Genomic DNA, 16,796 nt, shown 5'->3' with positions numbered 1-16,796 from the left:
GCAATGGTTTTCAAGTCTAGCTCTAATTATGCAGTGTGGAAGAGAGCAGAAGAAGAGGAATCATAATCGATGGGTGATCTGATATAATTTCCTTTAGCGGCACGGAACAGCGGTTAAGGGCACAGCCTTGGACATTAAGAAAAGTTTGTTTCTGGGCCAAGCTCTACTACTTGCTAGCTAAGTTATCTTGGCACTGAAACCTAATGTCTCCAAACATCATCTTTCAATGCATCTGTGAAGTTATTTTCTCTCAGAAAAGTGAAAGGTAGCAACAATAAAAACAAAAACTAAAATATCATATTAAATGCACAGCCTAGAAAGGATTATTTTGTTTCAAAAGTTGAAAACATTTGGTCCCATTTTTGGAAGGCTGGAGACTGAACTCAAGGTGTACAACTTGCTAGCTGTATTTCTTGAGCCACAATCCTCAATCTTTTGCTTCTTTTAGTTTGTTTTGAAAAATTGGGTGCTGTACTTTTCACAGACTGCAATCCTCTTACCTTTCCATCCCTAGTCAGGATTGCAATTATTCTAAAATTTTTAGGACTGAGCTGGAAGTTTATCATATGGGTAAGGCACTTGTCTAGTAAGCGTGAGATCCAACGTTCAATCACTTATACTGGTGGGAGAGACAGAGAGACAGAGAAACAGCGACAAAGACAGACATGGAGACAGACAGGAGATTGCTTTTCAAAATTCAGGATCAAGGCCTCAATTAATTCATTAATCAGGTTAGAATTCACTGAAGAAAATATAGGGAGTACATATAGAGAGAGTTATTCTCAACTTTCAAAATTCTTCAATTTTTATTTATGATAGATTTTGGAGTAAATTCTGTTACAAATTTGTTGCTGCTTACTGTTTTTTATATTCTTCTAAGTATAGTTATGCACATATTAAAAGAAAAGGGCTTCTTTTAATATCTCTACTTATACTTGTATTTTTCTGTCATATCTTCTATTAGGTTTTCTTCCATGTATTTTGAAGCTGTGTTGTCAGTTATATAAATTTGTATGTCTTCTTGGTGAGCTGGTTCTTTTATCATAATAAAAATAAAACCTTTCATAATATTCTTTATTTATACATCTACTTTCACCCACCACATAGACCTTTGGCACTTCTTATTCTATAACTCCTCCTCCTTGTTGTATATTTTCTGCTTGCTTTACATTTATTATCCTCTAGCATTACATTTTAATTTACTATAACTTGATATGTCTTTAAAATATCGTTTTAATCATGCTTTCAGGGTTATAGTTTTCATCTTTCACTAGTATCAATTACTCTGAAACCACATCATAAGAAGTGCAAGAAACTTGCCTAGTACAATTTTTCATTTAGTTCCATCTCTGGGAAGCTTTGAGCTCTTGTGTGCTGATGTTTATTTTTGTAGCTATGGGTACTGTGAACTGCAAAGTGCCCTGATAACTTCTGCAATGCAAACTCAGGTACCCAAATGAAATAAAAGAATAAAAATGTCAAATGTCTTTGAAGAAGTCAATATAAAATATACAAAGTTGTACGTTTCCTCTGCTATTGACAACATGCCTTCTTTCCTCTGCCTTGTTCCGTCCTATAGATCTTCCATCTGGTATTGCCTTCCGGATTCAGTCTCTGTGATTATTTTTGGTTCATCTCTATGGGTGACAAATTCTCTCAGCCTTCACTTTATTTTCTTTTCATTTCTCAAGGATGCTAAACAGAGAATTTTTATGTGTGTACATTTTACTTCAGCACTTTGTGTGGTCACCCATGGTTCTCAGGACACAATTGTTTTAGTCAATCAACCATTACTGATTATTGACCACTGTAATGTTCCATTTGTGAAGAAAATCACTTTTCAAGAAAGATTTACTTGTGCCTCCTCTCCACTTGAATCCCAGTGGACTGCAATGAATTGACTGCACAGAATGGGTAGAGGAGAAGATGCCATCAACATAGCATAGTCTACAACGGAGTTCTGGAACCTGGCCACTCTGGACACAGAGTTCCTTCTGATGTCACTGGCAGCAGTCAGGGCAGCTCATCTGGTTTTCTTCTTTGGAGTTGGTGATGGAATTGGACTGAACCCTCTTGGGATCAACTCTGATCTCCTGGACTCTACTCCACTTGCATTACTGGACAACTTTCTTGTCACAGCAGATTTGAAGATGGCTCTTAGGCACTGTCCAGGAAGAAGCCCATGGATCACCCTAACCTGTGCCTTCCTCTTCCAGGTGCACCCTGGCTCTGCTATCCCTTCTGCTTTCTTCCTTCAGATGGGTGAGGGGCTTCCTTAGTGATGGGTAGGGCAGGGTGTAGAAAGGTCATCTCCCCATGTCTATGGTAACATTTGAGACAAGAAGGAAACATGCCAATGACCCCACCCACCCCAGGGCCTTTTCAAGGTTATTTTCTAAAAAGACCTAAAAATAAAAATAAAAAAGGCAACACTAATAAAAAGAAACAGAAATCTCTCCTCATCATTAAATCTCCACCTGCCTTTGCAGACCCTGCATCGTAACAGGAAGCCCTTTGTGCTGAGAATGCTCATTCAAGCAGCAATCCCCATGCAATCATGTGTTTAACATGCAGGTGTTTTGTGTCTATTTGCAGGGCAGATGGAGAACAGACAAAGGAGAGACAAACTATTGGAGAGCATTGAATTTTTCCATGTCTCCATTCTATCAATATTTTCTCCCTTCATTCAAATTTAGCTCACCAAATCTGCCTTCCTACAGGACTGATTACAGAGAAGCAGCCCCTCCCCCTCCATGGCTGCCCCGCCCCCAACCATGTATTCATAATTTCTAAGACTACAGGATTTTAAAATAAGGACTCTGGGCAGATCTGACAAAACGAACCTTCTGTCATTGGTCACAGTTTCTAGGCTTGCCAAAGCATCTCATCCTCATGTTTGCATGATCAGAAAGGGTTAAGATGCCTGGCAAGGCATCACACATTCAACTTTCTCACAGATAATCTGGGAGATACTCCATCAGTCAGAACCAAGAAATAGTGATTTCTATTTCTTGTAAGTACACACACACACACACACACACACACACACACACACACACACTGCTGCTCCATCTAAAAGAAAGAGAGAAAGAGAGAAGGGTGTGTGTGTGGGGGGGGGAAGCAAAGCAAATAAACAAAGCAAAACCGGCTGGACCTGAGGGAGTTACTGTGAGTGAAAGGGGCATGGGCATCCCTCTCTCTCCCCACCTCTTCTCTCTCTCTCCCTCTCTCTCTCCTCTCCTTGTGCATCTCTCTCTATACCCTCCCCCTACCTCAATTATATTTCTTCCCTCTGATTTGCAAGCTGCTGCCTGAGCTCACGCTTTGATGCTATCTGCAAGCGGTCGTGCTGATCGTATTTTTGTCCCCTGAATATTAATTCCTGAGGCTGGTACAGTGCCCCTCCCCAGTGACGGGACCTACTAGAGGCGAGAGGGGGGGCACCACCGACTCGTAGGCACAATAATAATACAAAGGGGAGGGATTCTTCTGCAACCAGGAGGCAAGACACAGGAGGAAAAAATACCCATGAGTTCGCCAAATACCTGGAGCACAGGAAGCTCCATGTCCTCGACTTGGGCCCCTGGATTTTCACAGAAGATGATGCTGTGGATCCTGCTCCTGCTGTCTGTCTACCCCAGGTAAGATGTGCTGTTTTGGGCGTTTTGTTCTGGAGCTGTGGGGGAGGGGAGGCAAGGATGTGGAATTTGCGAGACCACCAGATTTTGAATATTCCTCTGATTTGGGGTGCCATCCTTTAGGGGAGAGTGACTACAAGGTGTGGGAATGAGAAGGATCACAGAGGAAGTCACGGATCCGTGCTATTTCTTGTTATTTTTCGTTCTAGTGGAGAGCGGCAAGGCTCACTTCATGCAGACTTTGCAAGCCGGGGACTGGCGTCTCCCCTTGCTGCAGTCTGCGTGGAGCTGGCTGCAGCTGCCTGCCTACATGTGAGGCCATGTTGAAGGCACTGGGCTGGGGGTCTGGAGAGAAAATGGCAAATGGGGTCGTGGAGCACTGCAGAGAGCAATGAGCAGGCTGCGGTGGGGGCGGGGTGGCTCCGTTTCTGTGCACTGCTCCAGCACCTCAACATTCAGCCAGCCAGGTTTTCTCTCCAGCCCCAGCTGGGCCAACACTGTGGTTCAGCACCAAGGACAGAGGTCCTGCATAGGCCCAGTGGGAAGAGGCTGGTCGGCCCTCCAGGACTTCCCTCAGTGGACACAGGATACCCACAGTCAGGCAGAGGCCTGTAAAGCCAGGGAGCAGCCAGAAGGCTCACAGCCTGGGAGGGGGCTGCTGCCTACAGTCTGAGGCGTATCCTTGGATAAATATTTACAGGGAAAGGGTTGGCCTTGCTGTGGTGGTGAGGACATGGCCTGCCAGGAGACTGGGATGCCCCAACCCTGAAGTATGTGTTGGTGTTTGCCAGCCCTGCTGCACAGAGTAGTGGTGGGGGAGGGTGCATGCATGGTCTCTCAAGGGCCTGGCGCCTGCAGGGTGTCCACACACCTCTTACCCTTCCCTACTGCTATACTCTATACTGCAGGTGCATTACCCACACATTCCCTCATCCCTCTCGGCCTCTCGCCTCCAAAGAAAACAGGGCGCCACAGAACAAATCAGACTACTGCTAGCCTTAGTTTTCAGTGGAAGCTGGTACTTCATGTGGTGTTTGTAACAAAATTCAGCGAAGGTTAAGCTATTTCATAATGTGGTTGAGAATATCTCTTCCACTTCTCCAGAATGGGGAATGGGTCCTATAGGTCTCTAACAAATAAGAGATTCAGGCAGAGGAGAAGTGAAGGCTTTCTATGTGGTGTAAGGGTCAGCTAACGCTCCCAGCATTTTTTTTTTACCTCATCCTTTTCTATAATGATAGAATGCATGTTCACTGAAAGTGTAAGATGAAGAAATATTCCGAAAGAAGACAAGAAGTCTTACTGGAATGGTTTTATGTGATAATGAGTTGACTGGAATCATAGAAAAGGTTTTTTCCCCCCCTGTTCACAAGTATACAAACTATGATGTGTGACAGTTCTCCAACTCTTTCCGAAACCAGAGAGGGTATGGTTACTTAGAAAAGATATTCTCCTACTCTTTAATATTCATGAAACCTGTGGATTATAATCGAGACAAGAAAGATTGTTATCTTCATTTCTTATGACATCTAATTTCATAACTAAGCATACTCATCTATTTCATATTCAATAATCCCAGTTTTAGAAAAGATATTTTTCTCCTTATACTACCCTGTTTGGGATATCTTTTTCTAGTATCTTATTTAGTTCTAATTTCACAAAAAAACTCAAACTTGATGATATAGTTTCTCAATTTTTAAAAGAGTAACCTAGATGGAACTGTAAAATAATTCTAAATAATGGGAATTTTGTGTCATAGAAACTGTCAGGTAGGAGGGTTTTTTTTTCTTTAACATATATTCTCAGTAGTGACAGAGAATGGAGTCATGACAGAGACTATGGTCAGTATTCTTTAGAGAAGGCCACTGGGAAGGGTGAGGAGGCCAGGAATGGGGTTGGAGAAAAACAGAAGCTTTGATTTCTAAAGCTAGTTCTGAAAAAGAATAGTAACTCATTGGAATTAAATTGGATCCCTATGAGTCATTAGAGGGATAAAGAGTAGTAACAAAAGCATCCAGAAAGTTGAAGAAAAATAGAAGCATTTCATTGACTTTTTGTTTGCAAAACTCCAAACACTGAGCTTTTCCCTCTTAGTAAATGACAATTCCTTAGGCCATGTCTACACAAAGGTAAAAACAACAGGAAAAATGAAGCACTGAAAGGGCATGTTAATAGCTAATACTTCCTCCTAGATATTAAAGAATGAATATCAAAACATTCAAGTTTTGCTAAGTTCTCAAATAGTTTGTTTACAATGCCATGGTAAGAATCACCGGGAGTATACTAAAATGAAGTTTCCTAACTAATACACTAGATGATTCTATACAATTTTGTTTGGAATGAAGTTGAAAAATATTCACTGACTTTGAAGAAAGGGGCCTGTATTTGGCAGATTTCCAAAAACACACTCTTTACCCTATTTAATCATTAGAAATATTTTGATTTCTGCAAAGGCATTATTCAGCTAAGCACAAAGAATCCATCTCACAGCCATGAACTTTTCATATATATATAAATCTTTGGGTATATTTTATAAGCCACAGGGACAAGGAATATAAAGCATTTTAGTAGGGCTATATCATATATGAAAAGGTAGTGGCTAACCAATCAAACATATGTAAGAATGTGCATGTAAAATATATTTACATACATATATTGATAAATAGAAGTTTAAAAATAAATACTAAAATTTTATACAAATTTCCAATATGACTTCATTCTATTTCCAAGTAAAAATACCCAAAAATGAAGAAAATTAAAATACAGTATTATTTGTAACAAGCAGGAATAAGAATATAAAAAAGCATTTTAAATTCTACTAGAATATTGTACTAGACTAATAATAATAATGTACATAAATGGTAGAATATCACTTTTTTCATAAATAGAGAAAATCATTGGATTGGATTTTTGATAATCTGCCCATATCTTTGATAAATTCTAGTATTAATTTTTTAAAACAATGTTGAATCAAAGACATATATATTCTCTCTTCTTAGGTATTAATGATAGGAACTTCTCAGATGTAACTGTTTCAAAACTGCTAATATTTACTTTTTAATCCCACAATTACTTTATGTATAGATTCTAAGATTTTCATGCTATGTCTATATACATAGAAGAAATATTATATGGTTTTCGATGTAATGATTTGTTTACAGAATTCATTTCTATAGGAACTGATTACCCAAAGTCTTTCTAAATGCTCTATACTTAATTTTATCTAGAAAAAACAAAATTTGCTCAATATTGCTTTATATGTCAATGTTCAAAATAGTTTACCTAAAACATGTATGTGAAATTAAAAAGGACACAAAGTAGAATTTCTTAGAATTCAGTTATCGAGGTACCTTTCATTCTGTAGACAAAATAAGTGTGCAGTATTTAGAAAGTTGAACATGTCAGTTGGGATGAAACCTAAGATTTTGCACAGCTGTCTGCCACTAAGGTACCTTCCCAGGGCCTTGAGCCCAGTGTGGCTCAGGCTGGCTTTAACCTCACTACCCTCTTGCCTCAGCTTTCTGGGTGCTGGGAAAACAGATATGTGCCCAGCTACAAACTGGATTTTAGTTTAAATAATTAGCTACATCAAGAATTAGCTACATAAAAGTCTCTGTGATATCTTTGATACATTTTCACTCAATTCAAAATAAATGATTCCCAGAAAACATAGTTTAATGTCAAAAGTCTCTTCTACACATGTGAAAAAGAGTTTCATGCCAATGCCTTCCATGCAAATTGGAAGGTAGTTAAGATGATGCTTGTGCCTATAACATAACTAGTCATGACTACTCTGCTACAACTTGCTAGCTTTTCAAAGGTAGTTTACAGAGTGTAAGTAAAGTGTAAATACCTCATAGATAATCGAGTCAAGTTGCTACACTTATAGGAGGAGATGTATGATTTGATACTGAAGGATATGGAAGATAATTCATGACAAATCTAAACCATAGCCAGTCATTAAACGTTGTATATTTGTATATGTACATTCTCATCCCTTCATATTTATGTACTATACCACATTATATGAATGTATAATTATACTTTACTCTGACAACACACTTATGTTTTGCTCCTTCTGTTTACCTGTGGCCTCTAAACAAATAATTTAATCTGTCTACAGCATTGTTTCCCTACTATGAGTGGGTGACTAGTATCATCCAGATAGTTCTCTAGAAAAAATTAAACATGAAATTATAGATTAACTATATATTATATATATACAGAAGGAGTTTGTATGTGTGCGAATGCTGGAGAGTCAACACTGAATACTAGGCCTCGCATATACTGAGTTACGCACAGTCACATTTCTTCTTTTCATTTCTACTGGGAGACAATTTCACATCTAGAAAATGTATCCACATTGAAATTTGTCATATTTAAAGCATTTACCTTGGAGATACCCACATGGTATGAACTTCTCTACTGCTTTATTAATTTTTTTTTTTGCCAGTCCTGGTCTTGAGCTCAGGGCTTGAACACTGTCCTTGGACTTTCTCAAGGCTAGAGCTCTACCACTTGAGCCTCAGCACCACTTCTGGCTTTTTTCTATGTATGTGGTACCGAGGAATCGAACCCGGGTCTTCATGCATGCTAGGCAAGCACTTTAACCACTAGGCCAAACTCCTGGCCTCTCTACTGCTTTAATTATAACTTTTACTCAATCTTCGGTGACCAATTTGGCAGAAGTATTTTGGAAAGACACAAGCCTGTCATTCAGTAAATCTTAGCTGTACTAGCCTAGTTTTATTATTTATATACCTGATTATATGTTCAAAAGACAAATTCTAGAAAAGGTATCTTAGATCCAAATAGACAGTATTTAATAAATTTAAATATTCAGTTGATGTTATTCTAAAAAATCTGAATCATAGACTCTAATAATTTAGAATTTTGAGAATGGTTTGAGATACCCATTCTTAACCAACAAGAGCAAGGTCACTGTGTTTTTGAAAAGCTCTAGAAAAAATGCTTAGAAACCATTTGGTATTCAAGTGTATTATGAATTTAAGGACAAATTAAATTACATTGTTTTGATATTGAACTGAATTATATTTAGAAAATAAAATTTCAAAATAACATGTCTACATAATGAAGAATACTTTAATTTTTCAACCATGTTTACTAATGTAATGAAGAATACTTTAATTTTTCAAACCTCTCATTACCCAGGAACTTAACTACTGTACATCATCCCATTTAGGAAAAAAACCCCATGATTGGGGAGGGGTGGGGGGAAGGTATATGAGGAAAAAAACATGAGAAGGGGTATCAATGTGTGAGAAGTAATGCACCTACTACCTGACGAATGTAACTATAACCCCTCTATACATAATCCCGACAATAAAATTTTAAAAAACACAACACCATGAAAAAAACAGATCTTTCCTTCTACTGAGCAAATCTACTCAATGTTGTCCTTCAGTTTTCTTACAAAAACTCACAGAGAAGTGAAAGACACATTGAGCTAACTCTAATTGAATGTTGAGGTCTGAAACAGTCCCATCAGAGGTATTAAAGAATGTTATGTTTATCACATAATGTGTAGATAGCAAAGGATGATAAACTTTTTAATCGCCTCCATTATAAAATCAATTGTTTAGTCCTTGCAATAACAGGGCATTGAAGCACTAAAGGAAAAAGAAAGTATAACTTTTCAGTATTGATTAGTGTTTTATTTATAAAATATGTATGTCATGATTTCTGTTGTCTCATTTGGCTTGTGAGGTAAATGAAGAGGAGGGTTTCACTTTCTGAGACTTATGAGAGATCAGGTGTGGTGGCACGTATCTATAACTCAGGTTATGAAGACGACAAGTTCCAGGCTACATTAAAAGAGTCTTTTTATCAACCAATGAAAACTTTTTTAAAAAAGACAGATAAAGAAAGACAAATAAAAAGAGATGTGAGAAGGTCAAGGCTCCTGTGCAGCCCTCACTGGATATCAGCTGTGGAATGGTGAAGATCTCTCCTTATTTGCCTTATGCAGGTCACTCTGTGCAGATACACATATTTCCTTTTCATTTGTCCCACACTTTACTGAATAAATGCCAGTGAAAAATAAATTAAAAGGCATTTTAAAGTTACATATTAGAGACAGAGTAAAAAAAGACTTAACTCCAAATCATATTAATCTCCACAGTATTGTGGTGTTAAGAGTACAAAGATAGTCATTATTCTATGTCATTATAAAAATCACTATATCACTCTGCATAAAGTACCATGTAAATGGTGAATTAGCAGGACTGATGTAATCTCCACTCATTCCTAAATAAAACCCTATGAACAACAAAATAACACAATACTAGGAAAGAAAAAACTCAAAGCATGTCTTTAAAGAAAAAATCATTTGTAGTAACTGAAATCCTGCCATGAAGACATGAAGCTGTGCCGGAAGAGAAATAAATAAAATATCTGGTGAGTTCTTCAGTATGTTTAGGTGTATTTACATAAAGTGGCCAAGACAGATGAAATATACGATATTTTTCTGGCAAAAAACTAATAGTAGATGCTGTTACTGTTGTTGTTTTTCTCTAGGGAAAGTCCTAATAGTCTCCTCAATTCGCAATGCATTTCTGCATGAAATTGTGAAAGATCCATTCAATGACACCTTCCTTCTGCCTTTGCTCACATAATACGTCACAGAGAGCTCCCTATCAGCCGCCCATTCCTACTATCATCTTCTGTGTTAGCTTTCCCCTCAGTACTTAGTTACAGACACCGGTAAGCGATTAGGACATCTTTACTATGTGTTTTACTGGTTCATGACTTTTACTTCTTGTCTCCTCTCTTCTCAGCTAGAAATCAGGATTCCTGAGATCAGAGATGCTATTTGTTTCCACAGATAAAATTTAGAATTTTAGAGAATTGCTTAGCATGGACTAGACTATGAATAATTACTTTTTAATTTGACAACAAAATTGTATCTAATTTTCTAAGAAATGTGTCTTCTCCTTAGTAAGGGGTAAAGAACAGTCTGTTCTTTCCTCTAGTATCTACAGTTCCTCCATATGGCTGTCCTTCCCCTGTTTGGTCAAGCAGCAGACAGGTTTGGGGGAGTCTTTAAGGACAGAAGGTAGTAAGACTCACTTGATCGCTTTGCTGGCACTCCTCTGAACAATTCAGGTAGAATTTGAAAAAATGAATACCAGGAATCTGGAATCAGGAAGATGGGGCGAAGTCAAGGGGCAAGGGCTACCTGAATGAAGAGAGAAAGGGTGGTGAAGGCACTGATAGTATCTAATGTGTATGTGTGAAAACGAACACGAGGGGATGAGGAAGGCTGGGAGAGAGGAGGGAGCATGATGAAAGAGGTGACAGTGTCAAGTTTCATTACACTCATAGACTGATACTGAATTAAAACTACTCTGTAAAACTTACAATAACAGTAACTTTTAAGAAGACTCCAATTCTAGCCTTCCTTAGGCACTTTTAGTAAATTTATATTCACTTTGCCCAAATCTCTTCACCCCAAAACTGTAATTCTTCACACACTTACTTTCAATAGTAATGTGCACACTGCAGACTGATGAACTGGTGCCCCTGGAGCATTCCTCTTAGACGAGTTGACTATTGCTTAGTTACTACCATGAAGTCATAGTTTATTTCCTCAGACTAGCACATTCCTCAAACAGCATCTTCTATATCAGAGAATTAGCCTCCCCATGCTTTTATAATTCTTAATTTGAGGAACACATAGAAAATGAATGTCAAGATTTTCTCATTAAATTTATTTTCCAACTTGTCATGTCCTTCTTCTAAGTTGCGCAAGATGAGCAAGTTGAATAGACGACATCTCTGTTTCTAGAATCTCTGTCAACTCATTACAAGACTATCATTTGGGATCCAATGATCATGCCTGTAGTCCTAGTAACTCAGGAGGCTGAGATACTGAGGTTCATAGTTCTAAGCCAGCCTGGACATAAAAGTTCTGGAGATTCTTGGGCCGGGAGTTTGGCCTAGTGGTAGAGTGCTACCACAAAGACCCAGGTTCGATTCCTCAGTACTACATACATACATACAAAAAGCTGGCTCAAGCGGTAGAGTGCTAGCTCTGAGAAAGTCCAAGGACAGTGCTCAGGCCCTGAGCTCAAGCCCAGGACTGGCAAAAAAAAAAATGTTCTGGAGATTCCATCTGAAATTAACCTCCAAGAAGCTGGGATGGAGACATGAACCATGGTAGATTGCTGGCCATGGGCAAGAAAGTTGAATAAGACTTCAAGTTTGAGTACCAGCAAAGGGGTGGGGGGCAATACCACCTCTGTCAATTGGATAGACATTATTTACAGTATGGACCAGGATGTAATGAGACGATACCTGCCTTTGGGAAGTATTTGTTGCCATAGCTTGGATGAAACAGTGCTATTCAGTTGCTAAGCAAAGATACTCAATTCATTACTGAAGGCAAACTTGGGTTGTGTATCTTAATGGCCAAGTCTATTATGGCCATTATGCATCAAAGCAGTGGCTGGAGACTGTATGGAGGGGTCCTGAGGATGGATAGAGTCCAGGCTGACAGTCTGCTATTCTGACCCATGACCAACTCTGATTCCTTTGTTCCTTAAATCTGATCACAAGGAAGCCATCCTCTGTCACTTTGCTCACTATGTCACCCCAAATACCCTTTAGGCACCACTCCAAAAATTCTCTAATAAATAAAGATATGAGTTAGATTCCAAAATTGGCTCAGAAGTTAATGTAAAGCTAGATGACTTTCACCTTACTTTACCTAGGGGACTATTTTTCCTGCTTGTCAATTTCATATTGGTAAATATAGGGTGCCTGTACTCTTTAGTTTCATATATATATATATGTTATGAGGTCTATTTTATTGCGATGACTTTGATGGTAAGAGTCACAATGCATTTATTAATTCTTCTTTGTGTTTCTGGTTTTGAGGCTAATGGGCCTAACTGTTATAGACATTATTGTTCAAGAGTTTTTGAGGATATGCTTCAATTTCTTCTGATGAAACTGCCTTGAAATAAAATAGTTCTATTTTAACATTTTAATGAACTACCAAAAGGAGTTTTCCAGTGGATAATAAAGTTGCTCTAAATGATTAAAGCTTCATGTATCTTTATAATCATTATTTGTCTACATAACCAGTTCTAAAAGTAGTTTAAAGTAAACTGTTTTTGGTCAAGTTTCTAAGTAGCAGAGATATGAGTTGGTTTTTCTGGGTAACTGTGATTCAGGCTTTCTCATTAAGTTGTAGTCACGTTGTGGTACAGAGCTCTCCAGATATAACAGCTTTCTATAGTATGACTTGAGTGAGGCATGACAGAGAATGTGACCTGCATCCCAGCTGCAGGGCTTGCATTACAAGAAGTCATTCATACACTCACATCATTGCTTGCACTTTTGAGGACAGGCATGCCGAGATGGTGGTAACGTTTGAAGTTTATCCAGTTTGCAGTTGTGTAACAATCATACACCTGAACTGATTTATAATTCTTGCAGAATCTCAATACTGTCTTAAATCCAAGCAAGACCTTGAGCTAGTTATTAATGCTGTTAATATCTTAATGCTGTAAAGATTTTCTTGTTGCTTTTTGAAAATTTTGCACTATATTTAACTAATATGTCTATATAAATGGAATTTTGTCGAGTTTAATAATTGTCACCTATTAAATGACAAAGACTGTCTCTAATTTCCAAATAAATTAAACCAATTTTGGCACTAATTGATTGGTCTAAAAATTTTAAAGGATGCCTACAGAATCCTTGATGCTTACTTCTTATCCAGAAAATGCATTACTTCTTAATTTTTTTTATAGAATTACTAGGAAAAGTAATATACCACTTAAGAGCTGAAAACAAATACAAGAACATGCCAAGTTAACAAGAAACCACAATGTCGTTTCATAAATATCATTTTCTCTCTCCCCAAGGGAATGGTGCTTCCTAGACAAAATAGAAGTTTCTTTTGTTTGAGCACACATATCAATACAGGATCATCAAGTGTATGTATTTATCATAAACTTAGGATTTGCTTGGACACTAGTGGTGATTATACAGTGGATTATATTTTTTAAAAAATAAAAGAAAAAACTGTGATCAACAATATGGTAGGAAGCAGGATGGATCTCTGGGAATCATGTTTTACAATTTGTGCACTGGGATTTTGGGCTTGTGAAGGAAGGAATAATACACTATCCAAAACAAAAGTAGTAAAAGAGTATGTCACCTCATTATTCCTTTGCGATGTTCTCATACTGTGGCTTCATAATGATTTAAAGCTTCTTGCCTTATTATAAATTTGCTAGATGATGCAAAAGCTTTGTTCTAACATATAAATATTCTATTTGCCTATGAATCCAACAAGATGATTTAAAGTATACTTAAAATTAGGATAAAGTTATACTTTTTTCTAATTCCATCGGAATCTGTTTGTTTTTACATTGTTCCAGAATTATTTTATACACTTCACATGCATTAAGAGGGAATGTGTTTGATCCTCCTCCATACAAAACTACAAAATAATAAATCTAAGTTGTGAGGGTACTGTTTAGCTCATAGAAAAAGTCTGTCAGTAAACACAAATAAGGGAATAAACACAAAAGACTGTGGAGTATTTGCAATTCCTGCGCATGTGCAAATTTATGTTATATAGAAATCTTAAAATATTGTAAAGTACTAGGAGTTTTGACATTTAATCAGTGACCTGAATCTATTAGCTCCATGCTTCTTAACCTCTGAGTACGGGCAAAATATTGTTTCCCATTACTACAGAGTAGAAGAGAATTTTACTATATGAATTGTCAATGAAATGAATGTGTTTGAACTTGATACATTTGACTATGCATATGGTTATATGTAGATACTTGCATGACATGGAATAGACCTTCGTTTTCAAAATCTTGCTCTTGGTGATCTGTCATCTACCTCATATCCAATACTTCATTCACACATCATTTGAACGCTACCCTGCCCATTTGGGTGCGTTTGCAAATGTGTGAAAACCTGAACATGTTTATTTGCATGACATTTTATTTTTCCTAAAGAAAACCACACAAATTGTTTGAGTTCTTGAAGATAACTCTTGTTCTAGAACAAGATCCTTTTCTTTTCCCCAGAAACTGAAATTGGAAAATGAATAGTGAAGCACACAGGTAGATATAACTGCAGTGTCAATGCAGAGGTGCTGACAGACAGACATGAGTCATGTTTAAGTACGCGGCAGGGGGGGGGGCGGGAGGGGAGAGTGGTGTCCTTAACTTGCATTGTTATTTAAGAGTTGCCTTATTCTAGCTGCTCAGACGTAGTCTGTCTCCTCAGATAGTCCAGAATTGTTTTGATATTGACACTGCGCTAAACAATTTTTATCATCTATGATTGTGGCTTTCTTTCTCTCTCTCTCTCTCTCTGTCTCTGTCTCTGTCTCTGTCTCTGTCTCTGTCTCTCTCTCTCTCTCTCTCTCTCTCTCACACACACACACACACACACACACACACACACACACTCAGACTCATTTAGAGAATGACACTATTTCCCAAATTTGGCAATGTTTCCCACATTTGGCTATGACACTTGCTCATTTATTTACAGAGTACTTCTTTTTCATGAAGCCAAGTAGTATATCTTTGAATATAATTATACCTTGCAATATAATTTTACCTAAGACAGGTAATGAAAATAATGACAACTGGAAATGTAATGTCATTTTTCATAACTGAAGACAAAGTAAATGCAACAACACAAGAACAATGTCAGCAAGTTCTTTTCTCTTATATACTTCTGCCCTATCAGACATACTGACTCATTGTTATTGTTCTTTCTAAAAAGTAGATTTGCAATCTGGAGAGAATGGCTACTGACAAATTACAACTACACTGAGACTTTTGTCCTTTATATAATTATATGTGCTGAAAGAAAAGTTAAAAATACAACTTTCTTAATTATGTTTCAATGACTTTTAAGGCTATATACCTAGGTGACACCTCAAATTGTCTTGTGTCCTATGACCAGATATACCAACCTGTCTTATTAGGACAACCAGAGCAATTTTAATAGATATACATTTTTCTTTTTCTTTTTCTTTTGCCAGTCCTAGGCCTTGAACTCAGGGCCTGTCCTGAGCTTTCTCTTCATGCGCAGTGGGCAAGCACTTTACCACTTGGCGAAACTCCCAGCCCCAACAGATGTAAATTTGTGGACAATGCTGTCTTGAATTTCCAGTATACCCTGAATAGACAGCATCTTTCTTTTGTAAGGTCAGTTACCAAAGTAATTATTTTTCCTAAGGAAAGAAAAGGCTGAGTAACCCTGCCATGCTTTTGTGGAAGTAGCTCTTCTTTCTGCCCTTCAGAATTAGTTGAATTCCAGTATTTGGTCCTATGCTAGAGCAATGAAATTAGTATCTGAAGAGGCTGATCTTTCTCACTGGCATTTCTCAGGCTCTGGGTAACTTGACAGTCACCAGGGGAAGGAAAGAATGGTCACTCAAGTGTGAACACTCAACTATACGATTGGCACAGGTGCATTTTTAATGCATCGTAGTGCGTCTTCTCAATGAAGAAATACAAATTATGTCCTCTTTGAACTAATTCTTGGTAGAACATAATTATAGTCTTTCCTGATAATAGCTTCTTATGGTCTGTGTATCTTCTATGGCTAAAATTATTCTTAGATTTCCACAGTCAGAACACAGCAAAAAAAAAAAAAATAGAGTCCATGTTCATTACCTGACTGCTAACAGGTTTATGCTAATTTATTCCCATGCGGCCAGAAAGACCAGTTGCATATGTAGTTCATATGATGCACTTAGTCTCTGAAAAAATAGACCCCAGCCCTCTCATAAACCTAAGATAATAACAATGTATTATCTTTAAAGCTAAGTCCACATTAGAGGGTAATATGCAAAATGATTTGTCCTATTTACCACTCAAGTGAATATTATATTACATAGAATAGCTCTTATTTTACTGCAAGATGAGAAATTAAAAATACAAATTTAATCACTTTTTACAAATAGCCACATTGCAATTCTTGATAGAGTAAGCATTAACCTTTGGTGTTTCTTTCTAACTAGAATTTAGCTTTCTTATCTCTTCAAAAACATATTCTTATATATTTATTCATTCTACTATAGACTTGGGCTACAGCAATTTCAAGCACCAATACTTCAATGCGACCATGACTTTTCTTATGTGTATC

At 37.5% G+C, this 16,796-nt stretch overlaps 1 protein-coding gene and 1 long non-coding RNA gene across 10 annotated transcripts in view; one reads left to right on the top strand and one right to left on the bottom strand.

The window, feature by feature from the left end:
• Window positions 1–16,796, bottom strand: part of LOC150044548 (uncharacterized) — a 604,944-nt gene that overhangs the window by 192,496 nt on the left and 395,652 nt on the right. Inside the window, exons 6-7 of one of the 8 annotated variants that reach the window (XR_016533093.1) lie at window positions 10,728–10,836; window positions 7,730–7,810 (exon numbers count right to left, since the gene is read on the bottom strand). The exons of the other annotated variants lie outside the window; for them this stretch is intronic. This is a non-coding gene — a long non-coding RNA (uncharacterized LOC150044548). Of the gene's footprint in view, window positions 1–7,729; window positions 7,811–10,727; window positions 10,837–16,796 lie in introns of those variants that run through there. 8 annotated transcript variants of the gene reach the window in all.
• The window catches only part of Gabrg2 (gamma-aminobutyric acid type A receptor subunit gamma2), a 65,924-nt gene continuing 52,233 nt past the window's right edge, over window positions 3,106–16,796 (top strand). Inside the window, exon 1 of one of the 2 annotated variants that reach the window (XM_090321087.1) lies at window positions 3,106–3,641. In XM_090321087.1, the coding sequence (XP_090177213.1) occupies window positions 3,529–3,641 (113 nt within the window). In that variant the 5' untranslated portion in view covers window positions 3,106–3,528. The remainder of the gene's footprint in view (window positions 3,642–16,796) is intronic. The other variant, XM_090321088.1, reaches the window with a different exon arrangement.

The sequence above is a fragment of the Megascapheus bottae genome, chromosome 29, assembly GCF_031878675.1.
Source record: "Megascapheus bottae isolate mThoBot1 chromosome 29, mThoBot2.hap1, whole genome shotgun sequence".
Lineage (NCBI taxonomy): Eukaryota > Metazoa > Chordata > Mammalia > Rodentia > Geomyidae > Megascapheus > Megascapheus bottae.
This window is presented reverse-complemented; position numbering and strand designations above follow the sequence as displayed.